This window comes from Seriola lalandi, unplaced genomic scaffold (assembly GCF_002814215.2).
Source record: "Seriola lalandi dorsalis isolate HSWRI2012SDOR001 ecotype SW California unplaced genomic scaffold, Sedor1 jcf7180002050029, whole genome shotgun sequence".
NCBI lineage: Eukaryota > Metazoa > Chordata > Actinopteri > Carangiformes > Carangidae > Seriola > Seriola lalandi.
The window spans coordinates 23,646-34,458 of record NW_019520582.1 but is presented as its reverse complement, the minus strand read 5'-3'; the positions used below and the strand labels follow the sequence as shown (position 1 = coordinate 34,458).

The 10,813-nt window shown below is 45.0% G+C and overlaps 1 protein-coding gene, 1 non-coding gene and 1 pseudogene across 2 annotated transcripts in view; 2 read left to right on the top strand and 1 right to left on the bottom strand.

The window, feature by feature from the left end:
• Window positions 1-7,142, top strand: part of fam53c (family with sequence similarity 53 member C) — a 7,930-nt gene extending 788 nt beyond the window's left edge. The window contains exons 4-5 of the mRNA XM_023398906.2: window positions 6-595; window positions 713-7,142. Of these exons, the coding sequence (XP_023254674.1) occupies window positions 6-595; window positions 713-1,003 (881 nt within the window). The 3' untranslated portion in view covers window positions 1,004-7,142. The remainder of the gene's footprint in view (window positions 1-5; window positions 596-712) is intronic.
• A 1,040-nt stretch (window positions 7,143-8,182) lies between these two features.
• On the bottom strand, window positions 8,183-9,182 carry LOC111649144 (heat shock protein beta-11 pseudogene; annotated as a pseudogene).
• A 1,408-nt stretch (window positions 9,183-10,590) lies between these two features.
• Window positions 10,591-10,663, top strand: trnaa-agc (transfer RNA alanine (anticodon AGC)). The gene has a single exon. It is a non-coding gene; the product is annotated as a tRNA-Ala (tRNA).
• Window positions 10,664-10,813: the final 150 nt, after the last annotated feature.

Genomic DNA, 10,813 nt, shown 5'->3' with positions numbered 1-10,813 from the left:
GGGAGGGGGTATAGGGGCAGGTGCAGCGGGGGGAGGAGCCTGTCCTCTCCGCGCCCCCAGCTCCTCTCTGAACTCGTCGCTGCACTCCTCGTCCAGCCCCACCTTCTTCAGCCTGGCGCTGTCTCCGGACTCGCCACTGCCCTGGAGTTTCCCCTGGGACCCCAGCGAGGCTGCTGCAGGGGGAGGAGCCTGCTGCTGCTTCTTCCCCTCCCCTTCCTCCTGCTCCTCCTCACCCTCTCCCCTCCACCCGCCTCCCCCTCCTCAGAGGCGTTTCTCTCTCTCCCCCGTGCTCATCAGAGACTCGGCAGCCTCCACCTTCCTGCCTCCGCCTCCCGTGCCAAGCCAAGTGGCGGCGGCTGCACCTCCACCAGGCTGCTCGGCTGCCGCCGGAGCAGCCGCAGGGGGCCCGGTGCCCGCCTCGCCCTCCTCGGCCTGCAGCACACCGTCGTCTCTGCGGCGCAGCTTGCCACCGCAGCTGCCGCGCTGCCACTCGCAGCCCTGCGACCTGCTGCTGCTCAAACCAGGTCTGAAGAGACGCCGAGACCCCGACCGCCCCTGCGCCCGCCCCGTCCTCGACTTCACCAAGATGACTCAGGTAAACAGGAAACGCACGTCCTAGGACACCAGGTCTCAGGTTCAGATATCTCTGATCAATGATTAAAGGTTCATTAACGACATGATTGTTGCTGACCCTCTTCCTGTCATCCCACAGACGCGCAGCATCGACCCGCAGTGTCTGGAGCGCGGTGGCGGCAGGCTGGCCTGTGGCGGGGATGTCTGCATGGGCATGGAACCCTTCATGGGCGATTTCCGGGGCTCCTGCTCTCCGGCCGAGTGTCTGGGCAGGAGCAGCATCGGGCCGCTGAGCGAGAGCGATGAGGAGTGCCGCGAGGACGACGACGACGACGGGGAGGAGGAAGCGGATGAGCGCGAGGCGGCGCAGCAGGCGGTGTTTGAGAGGGACTGTACAGAACTGGACTTGAACTTAATAGAAGAAAACTGACGTATTTGTAAATGAAGGCTGTTCTCTGTTTCGGTTTTTTAATTTGGTTTTATTTTGAAAGGATCTGAACCCCTTCCTGGTCCACCGTCGTCAACACTCTGCGCCTCCTTGCCACCAATCAGCAAGGCTCTCAGGAACAACACCTTCTCTCATTGGATGAGCTGGGGTAAAGGAAGCCGACCGACGACAGTGATGATGTGACTACCGCTGTCAGAGCCTCGTCGCCGTGGTGACACGTGGATCCTCCTGCTGAGGGTCTCTGAGAGTAAGTCTGGACGCCGTCAACAAGACGAGACCTGGACACTCTGAGTCCCAGTCCTGCATCTGACCTTCACTGACCTCTGACCTCTGACACCACCACTCCAAGTTTGACGAGTTCAACAAGCCGCCGTTCAGGTCCCCGGAGACCAGATGTAGCTGTGACTGGACTCAGACGGTCCAGGTGTCCCCCAGCGTCCTGGCCTCTCGGCGTCCAGGTGTCTTCCAGCTCACCGCGGCTGAGTCTCTGTAACACACACGGTCTGATGAGGTTGTCGCCATGGGAACACCTACCTGACGCATCATCACCACGCCTGTCAGAGCCTGCACCACAACACACACCAACACCAGTGTGCCGTCAGGATTTAAAGGGCCAGTTCACCCAATCAGAAAACACATTTCCCTTCATCTTAAAGGTGTAGTTCAGGTGACGTGGGTTTTCTGATGCTCAGATCCTTACTCAGTGTGTTACCTGCAGTAGATTCAGTTTAGAGGAGCAGGAGGAGGAGCACACCTGTACAGGAGCAGAGTGATGAGCATCTGTGGGCGGAGTCAGCAGAAGTTTTAACCACTTAAAAAAAAAAAAATAGCTAATATCAGTCGAAGCTTTATTTTGAATAATTTTGCCTCTTTATCTGCGTCAAAGAGACCTTTACTTTGAAACTACAGTTTGTGAACCGCTGAACAACCGTATTCCTACGCACAAGTGCACTGTATTACTCTGCAGATCAGCTGTTTGAGTCAGACAAGCTAAGCTAGGTGCACTTGTGCGTAGGAATACGGTCACAAACTGTAGTTTCAAAGTAAAGGTCTGTTTGACGCAGATAAAGAGGCAAAATTATTCAAAACAAAGCATCAACACAAAGAACCAGCAGCTGCAGTTCCTCTAACGGCCACTAGAGTCTGGCTCCAACAGTGAGTCAGTCCCCATAGACTCCCATGTTAAAATGTCCAACTTTACAGCAGAAATAAACATGTTTACAGCCTGGTACAAAAACTGTTCTGGTCTCTAGAGATAATTTCCTCCTTCATGACACTTGTTTATATAACTCACCTGTTTATATAACTCACCTGTTTACATTTTATTATGGACTACAGTTATGGAGGATTGAGGGCGTGGTCTCTTTGATTGACAGGTGGGGGAGCTTATGTTTGACTCAAACTGGCTCCACAGGCCCCTCCTCTTTGACCGTTGTTGAATTAGCTGGGAGTTAGGGGCGGAGTCAGGCACTGCCAAGATGGCGACGGTGAAGCAGCTCATATCTTTGCTCCTGTACAGGTGTGCTCCTCCTCCTGCTCCTCAAAACTGAATCTACTGCAGATAACGCACTGACTATTTGTCTCTTAGATTTCTGCCTCTTTTGTTGAAAGCAGGAAATACAAAAGAAATCGTGAAATGTTCACAGGTAAAGCTGCTTATATTGAGTATTGATCAGTGATCAGTAAGAGACCAACTGATGAAATTAATCTCTTGAACAGAGACGTTCAAGTTAAATATTGATTTTAAATCCTTTACTAAAGGATCTATAAACAGTATGGAGGCGTTGCAACGGTATTGATCATGATATTGACAAAGCCTCTGACCAGAATCAATTATCTTTCACTGGCACAAATTTATTTATAAAAATAAATATACACTGAAACACACCCATCACGGCTGCTGATAAACCCCACACACACACCTGTGTAAACACTAACTGTCATGTGACCTTGGCGTTGTGATGCGTTCAGGTTTGCTGGTGTTTTGTGGCGTCATCCCATCAGGCTCCACTGAGGGCAGGTAGCCACTGATGCTGTTGTTCACTAGAGTGTTCACACATTCCTGTCACACACCTGTCACTGAACTACACTACAAATACTCACCGTGTGTGTGTGTGTGTGTGTGTGTGTGTGTGTGTGTGTGTGTGTGTGTGTGTGTGTGTGTGTGTGTGTGTGTGTGTTTTCCTGAAGGAGTCTTGGCACTGACATCTTGAATCCCTCTGGTGGTCATGTGACTTGTGTCCAGATTGAATCCAGATTGTAGTAAATCTAATAAATGTGATCCACATTAACACTAATTTTAAAAAGCAATTTATGGCACATTCAGATCCACTGCTGCTGTGTGATTATTAGCAGTTGGTTCGTTGCTATTAAACCACTGCAGAAGAAGAAGACGTGATGAGATGAGGTAATTAAAACAGCTCCAGACTGAATGACCTACTCACCTTCTGACCGTATTGTTCAGGTGGTTAATCAGACGTAGGGACCTTGAGCTAAACGTCACACAACAGCAGATCCAACAGAAATGTTGCCTGATTGTTAAATTAGTCTGCGCCCACCAGTCAGTCTGGTCAGGTAGACGCCTGAGCTGAGATGATTCCTCCATCATCGTTACAATCGTTCCACTTCTTTGAAAAATGTTCTACAAAGAAAACAACACCCAGTGTGAAACAGCTGAAATATGATCAAAGAGAAATCAATAAGATTATGAATCTGAACAGATGTCCAGTGTTTGACAGTTTTCATAATGTGTTTACAGAAGTGTTTAAATCGTTTTTACCCAATCTGGATCTGATCTTGATGCTGAGGATGCACAGAACCACGAGGTGTGAATGTGGTGGAGAAGTGAAATGAAAACAGCTGCAAGTTACAGTGGGATTTTTTTTCCCTCCAATTTTCACTTGAAAGCCACAGAAAAAGAACAAACCTGCACGTTTAAGGTCTGTGAACATTTGACAGCGTCACAGTGTCACTGAGTGTCTGTGCTGTAGACAGCTGCACTGCTGCACAAAGGACCATATGGCTTGTTTTACGTATTTGATATTTTGTACTGAGAGTCATACTTCACATTCCTGCTGATCATTTCAAATCACATCGCTTTTCAGTCGGCCATTTTGTTTCTGCACCTACAGATAATCCATCACAGTCAGAGGTTTTAGTGTGTTATTGTCACGTGATGATTCAGACGTTTCCGTAGTGACACGTCAGTGTCGATAGCTGCTGAAAAAGTGTCAGAGAGCGATGTCAGGGACTCAAACCCACAAGACAATCAAGTAAGAAGGAACATTACAAAACATATCGAGACAGTTTTCCCATAACACACACATACACAATGTCCCCGTAACACGGATAAACAAACATAATGTCCCTGTAACACACACAGACAGACACAAAGTCCCCCTAACACACATAGACAGACACAATGTCCCTGTAACACACATAGACAGACACAAAGTCCCCCTAACACACATAGACTGACACAGTGTCCCCTGTCCACCTAGTAACATTATAGAAAACGATCAAGTTTGAAAATAGTACTGTGTATTTTACATCATGTCGAAATGTCCCTGAACACACCACAGAGGAACATTGACTGTGACGGATTATTGTCGTTGTGGAAACTTCACAGTTAAAATTTCAAACACGTGTTTAAACAGCAACAAATTCCCTTCATAGGAGATGAGGTTGTGTGTGTGTGTGTGTGTGTGTGTGTGTGTGTGTGTGTGTGTGGGAGCTGTGAGTTTCAGGTTGTGTTTTTTTTTTGGTTTTTTTTTGTCTCATGTCCTGTTGGGAAAACGTGTGAAAACATCCTGCTGCTGACGCTCATTTATTCTTAAAGGAACAGTTCAACATTTAGTTTATGTTTATGTTAATGTATAGAAGCTGGAGTCAGGATGCGATGATTAGCCTAGCGTAGCATAATGTCTGAAACATTTTGGCAGGTGAGGTGTGACACAGCTTTATGTTCACTTCAGCAGCGGATTTGTAATCTAAAAACAATCTGCGGAGCTCATTTTACAGAAGCTGTATGTCTTGGATCTGGTTTCACAACAATATAAGCTAAATTAGGCTGACTACAAGGTTAGCAGTAGAGCTAACAAGGCTAACCACCTCGGAATAAGTTTTGTTTTCCTGCTCTAATTATTCTAACACTGTGAATGTGATCTTACTTTAATCAATACATGAGAACATATCTAAACACTAAATAGCTGATATCTGTATGTTTCAGTGAAATCTTTCAAATGTAGATACAAATACTAAACTTGGCAAAAATCCTGCTTGGGTTTTACTCTTTTGACAAAACGTGGCAAGAAAATGTTATTTTTCTGCAATAAGTTCATCCACTATTTTCTCATGAATAATCCAGGTGTTAAATCGAACATTTTAACATCTTAGAAGGTGAAATTTAGTACAACGTGTAAAATGAAAGTATATTTACGTAAAAATATTTCTCACAAAATAGCTAACTAACCCAGTGCTAGTGAGTTAGCTAATGCTAAGACAAGTAAACTGTAGACTCTCACAGAACCTTTGGTTCATCAATCATAAGAAATGGTACAAATGCATTGTGTGTTGTTCAGAATTGTTACATGTTATAAATTACAGAAATGAAGCTCTGAGTTGAGAATTTGACGTCTTCATCTTTTAAAACAAACGATCAAATTACAAAATCATTGAAATCTGTCTTGTGGGTAAATTTTTCTATTTTTTCTATGCCAGAAATGATGGCCATCTTGAAATTTCAACTGGCTAATGGGATTTTTCAAATTAATGGCCAAATTAAAAATACCAGCTTTGGTGCTTGTATCTACATTTGTAGGATTACTGCAGTTATCTGCTGAACTAACCTGAGCACAGATTTGATAGCACCTATTGAACTAAAGTGATGAGACTCCTTCACGTACGTCACTGTGTTACTGCAAAGCTCCACAGGTGAGATGGCATTGCAGTGATGGCACCTTGTTTACCTGCAACTATAATGTGGTTCAGATGCTCAGGTTGAACTGTATAAACTTTGGTCATCCTCTTACTTCTCCTCCAGCGCCACCATCAGGTGACATTTTAATTTGTCCAGCACTTTGGTTTATGATCAGCCTCGGCTGGACTTTTTGTTTACTGCTAATTAGCTAATGCTAGCAGGCTATAATAAAGTAATGGACATGTAAACGTTACACCTGCTGAATATTAGCATGTTAGTGTCGCCATTGTGTTAGCACGCTAATGTTAGCATTTAGCTCTAAGCACCACTGTCAGTAGCTGTAGACGTCCTGTTTAATCACTGAGCTTCAGAGGGGTTGGAAGGTGTCCAGCTGTTTCTTCCTGTTTCCAGTCCTGATGCTAAGCTAGGCTAATCACGTCCTCTCCAGCTCCGTACACACACGAATTTCTGCCAAAATGTTGAATTACTTTAATGCAAGGTCAAAGTTTGCTATCAGCTAGCTTGTTAGCTTCATGTGCTGTGAATTACAAATTCTAACTTGGTGACACAGAAAAAATTAAAGGGTCAATTCACCCCAAATAATTAAAAATTAAAAAATACATTTAAAAAACTATCACGAGTCCAGAAAGAATGTCCCTGTAAGACACACACACACACACACACACACACACACACACACACGCACACACACTGTCCCTGTAACACACTTGTACACACCCCTCTCCACCCTCCTGGTTTGTTGGTTTGTTTCTGTTGATTGGTCCATAACACTCAGCATAAGCCTTAACTGAACATATTCTACTATTCTGTAAATCAAAATGTTAAAAAGAAAAAAAAGGAAAAGACAAAACTAATGGAGAAGAAAAGGAAATGTGTACCGTAGCTGTTCAATTTTTAGTCCTTCTGTTCATTATTTTCTGCTGTTTTTTCTTAATATTTCTAATCTGATGTCTGAGCGGCGAGACGTCGCCATGAACGCATCGTGTTTGAAAAAATAAAAGAAGCTTCAGGACGGAGGAGCGGTCGTGTACAGAGTTAGCGGAGAGACTCGGACATCTCTTGTCTTTTAGAAATGTTTTTTATTGTATGTGATTAAAAGAAAAACAACAACATGGCAATTTGAAAAGCGGTTTGTGAATAAATTAAGTTTAATGAGAATTATTTTACAAAGAAAGGGGAAAACTGTCGTCCTGTCTTCATTATCATCATGTTTGTCGCACACTTTCTAATATTAAAGGACTGTTTAGATCAGGAAACGCAGCAGAAGATATTTTTAGTCACGATGTCTGAAGCTGTTTAAGTGAGAAAAGTTTTTATGTGAAAAAGTTTCATGTTACAACAAAAAACTGAGGAAACTAGAACGACCACCTCACAGTTACCAACCAGTTGTTTTTGTATGTGTGAAGTTGACCTTTGACCCTTTTTCTTCATCATTTTAACCTATCAGACATTAGTATGAATTTTTAAGCTTTCTCAGCAGCTGTTCCCGCCCTTATTGTTTTGTCGCAGAGTCTCCTGTTGCCTAGCAACCTTGACAACAGGTAACTTTTTGTTTTAATCTCTTGGCTTTAACAGTTGTACCGTTAGCTGTTGAACTGAAACACAATACTGACATTTAACAGTGTGATCCTCAGACTCTGTCACTGTGTTTGCCGACATATTATCTTCACCACTGGAGCGCAATGAATCTTGGGATATGTTGGACCCATGAAGGATCCATCAGGTGGATCATGGTCCTTGAAAAGGACAGTATTTGAATTTGAATTTGACCTTGTTACAGACCGAACAACACGATAATCACCGACCTGATGCAGCCACAAGGTTCTTTACTGTTTGAGTCTCTGAAACGAAGCGACCTGCTGCTCTGAACATTAGCACTGTGGCCGTTCAGTGACGTCACACCGCCGCCTTCGGCCACCGTCCCTCGAAGGATGAGGCGCCTGAACGGGGACGCAGCTCAAGAATTCAAAATGTATTCATGACACAATTTCACACTAACTAAGCTAACATTAGCTCGAAGGTCGTAAAGGTGCGCTTGTGTGTCGGTGCAGCTCTTCATTGGAGGAGGGTTTTTCAAATCCAGCAAATAATTCTGGTGAAACTCGTGATCGGAGACGGGCTTTTCCTTCGAAAGTTGAACACCCTGACTGGTGGAAACATGAGCTGACAGAAACATCTGTCTTCATCACATGATCAAAATAAATCAAACCTGAAACATCACATGAAATAATTTGTTTATTATAAACATTTAATTGTTTAAAAATCAAAGTGCATGTAAAGAACGTCGTGTTCTCCGGCCGTCAGAGAGACAAAGATGGGAGAATAGTTGAGATGGTTCACTCTGTCCACAGTTGATCAGACTCTGATCATTTATTATAAAAACATCAGCTTCACGTTCCTCCGTCCGTCACAACAGAACTACACTGGAACAAAGATAGGTGAACAGATGAGATGGTTCACGCTGTGTGTTTCCACTTCAGTTTTTCTCAGCAGGGGCGCTCTCTGAGGAGGAGGTGCTGCTCCCCTCCTGCCCCCCGCTGGAGCAAGAGGAGGAGGTGATGGCTGGGGCTGAGGTGAGGCTGATGGGGACCACCCTTTCCTTCCCATCATTCAACGCTCTCTCCCGCGGCGCTTGGATCTGCAGCCGGCCTCCCATGAGCGAGCAGGTGACGGTCTCGGGGTCGACGCCTTCGGGCAGGTCGAACTCCTGCCTGAACTCCTGACACCTGTATGAGTAGGAACCCTTCCCGTCGTCCTTCTTCTTCTCCGTCCTGCCGCTCACCCTCAGCTTCCTGCCCACCTGTTTGACTGACAGCTCTTCCGGGGAGAACTCCTTCGTGTCCAGGCTGAGGGCGAAGTTGCTGCTGTCCCTCCCCAGGTCCTGGAAGCTAATGGGCTTGAAGACGCCCGTGGAGGACGTGGGCTGGTCGATCTCATCGAAGATCTTCTGGTGCAGCCTCTCCATGAACTCCATGTTCTGCCTCATCTCCTGCATGTGGCGGATCATCTCCTGCTCCATGTGGTAGAAAAGCGGCCGGGTCTCGGGCCACAAGCTGCGGACGGGCCAGTGCAGGTCCAGGAAAGGCCTCATGGTGACGGGGGACGGCTGGAAGACGCTGGGACACAACATCCTGATGGTGGTTTCTGGTGGTCTGGAGGTCTGGTTTCAGATCAGCTGCTTCGGTCTTGAGTCTGACTGTTTGTCTGTCTGATGTCCTGTCTCCCTGCTGTTTATATACACACACCAAGCCTGCCCGGAAAGTTCCAGCAGCATTCCTCTGTGTGTGTGTGTGTGTGTGTGTGTGTGTGTGTGTGTGTGTGTGTGCGCTCACAGTCTAAATGCAGCCCGGCTGGTATTCTGCAGCCTGCTGCCACATGCCGACACATCTCAGCTTTGTCCTATTTCTGCTGCAGGACTCTGTCATGGTCTTTATAAAGCAGGTGAATAGACACACACATGTTCGCACTTCTATTTTTCTGAGGACACTCACTGACACCGTATCTAACCTGAACCCTAAAACCAGGTCTTAACCCACAAACTGACCAAAACGTCCTCAGTCGCAACGTATAAAATGCAAACTGGTCCTCACCAAGAAACTCATACAGATCCACACACACACACACACACACACACACACACACTCGTCAGTCACTTTACAGGATTAAACTACGTGGTCGTGTTGTTGTTCTTTGTTTGTTCATCTCGGACCCCTCACTGTGTGAAGGGGTTTATTCAAGGTGTAGCACCTGGTTCACCTTGATAGCACCTCCTATAGACCACGCAGGGTCTTTTGTATCTTAGTTGTATATTATATTATAAGAGACACAAAAAAGGCGTGAGCGTGAGAGCGTCTGTAGTTAGCATCGTGTCAGTAGCACAGCAGCATATTTCAGGACAAACCTTTTCTTTGTTGATAAAACATGTTAGCCACTCAGAAATTGAAGATGGCCACCATTTCCAAGATGGCTGATATTTCTGGCAAGGAAATGTTTTTTTTTTTTGCAATAAATTCACCATCAATTTTCCCATTTGAATGATCCAGGTGTCAAATCAAACATTTAAACAACTTAGAAGGTGATATTTAGCACATTGTAGAAAAAAAAAGAAAACTGTGAAAAGTTTAACAGTTTACCTACATTTTACAAATTAAAAGTCCTGTTGAATTAGAAGCATAGAATCATAGCGAGGGACAGATCAAAAACCTCGTAATAATAATTTTAATCAGTCAGTTTAGTTTTTAACTATCTAGTTAAAGAATGACTGTGTTGATTTGCTCAGTAAAAGCTGTGGTTCATGTTGTAAATGATGTCAGCTGCCTGTCTCTGGATCATCCACACTCCTCCTCCAGCTTTAGCATGTTAGCAAGTCACACTGAGCTGTTTCGGAAAATCCACTCACCGCTGATGTTTCTATTTTTTGCCTCCATGTTTTTCCAGTGAACCCGCTCCCCCACCCCCACCCTTCAATCACCATCCAATTACATCTGTCCTGGATCTATCTTCAGCCAATCACATCAGTTGTCAGGAGGCGTCAGGTGCCTTTGTGTTGTGTTGTATTGTTACCAATATCCTGCAGCCTCAGTCTGAGTATCTATCTTTAAATATGATGAGCCGTTGATACAGGCGTGTTGGGGGATTAGCTCAAATGGTAGAGCGCTCGCTTAGCATGCGAGAGGTAGCGGGATCGATGCCCGCATCCTCCAAAGGTTCGTTTTGTCTGAAACGCGTTTTTGTCCTAAAGAAAATATTTAGTAGTATTTGTCTTTCGTTTAGATAATGGATAAATGGATAAATGAAACCACAGCCTAAAAGTCTCTGTTTGTGTGTTTGTGTTGTCTGGACCTGGATGAATA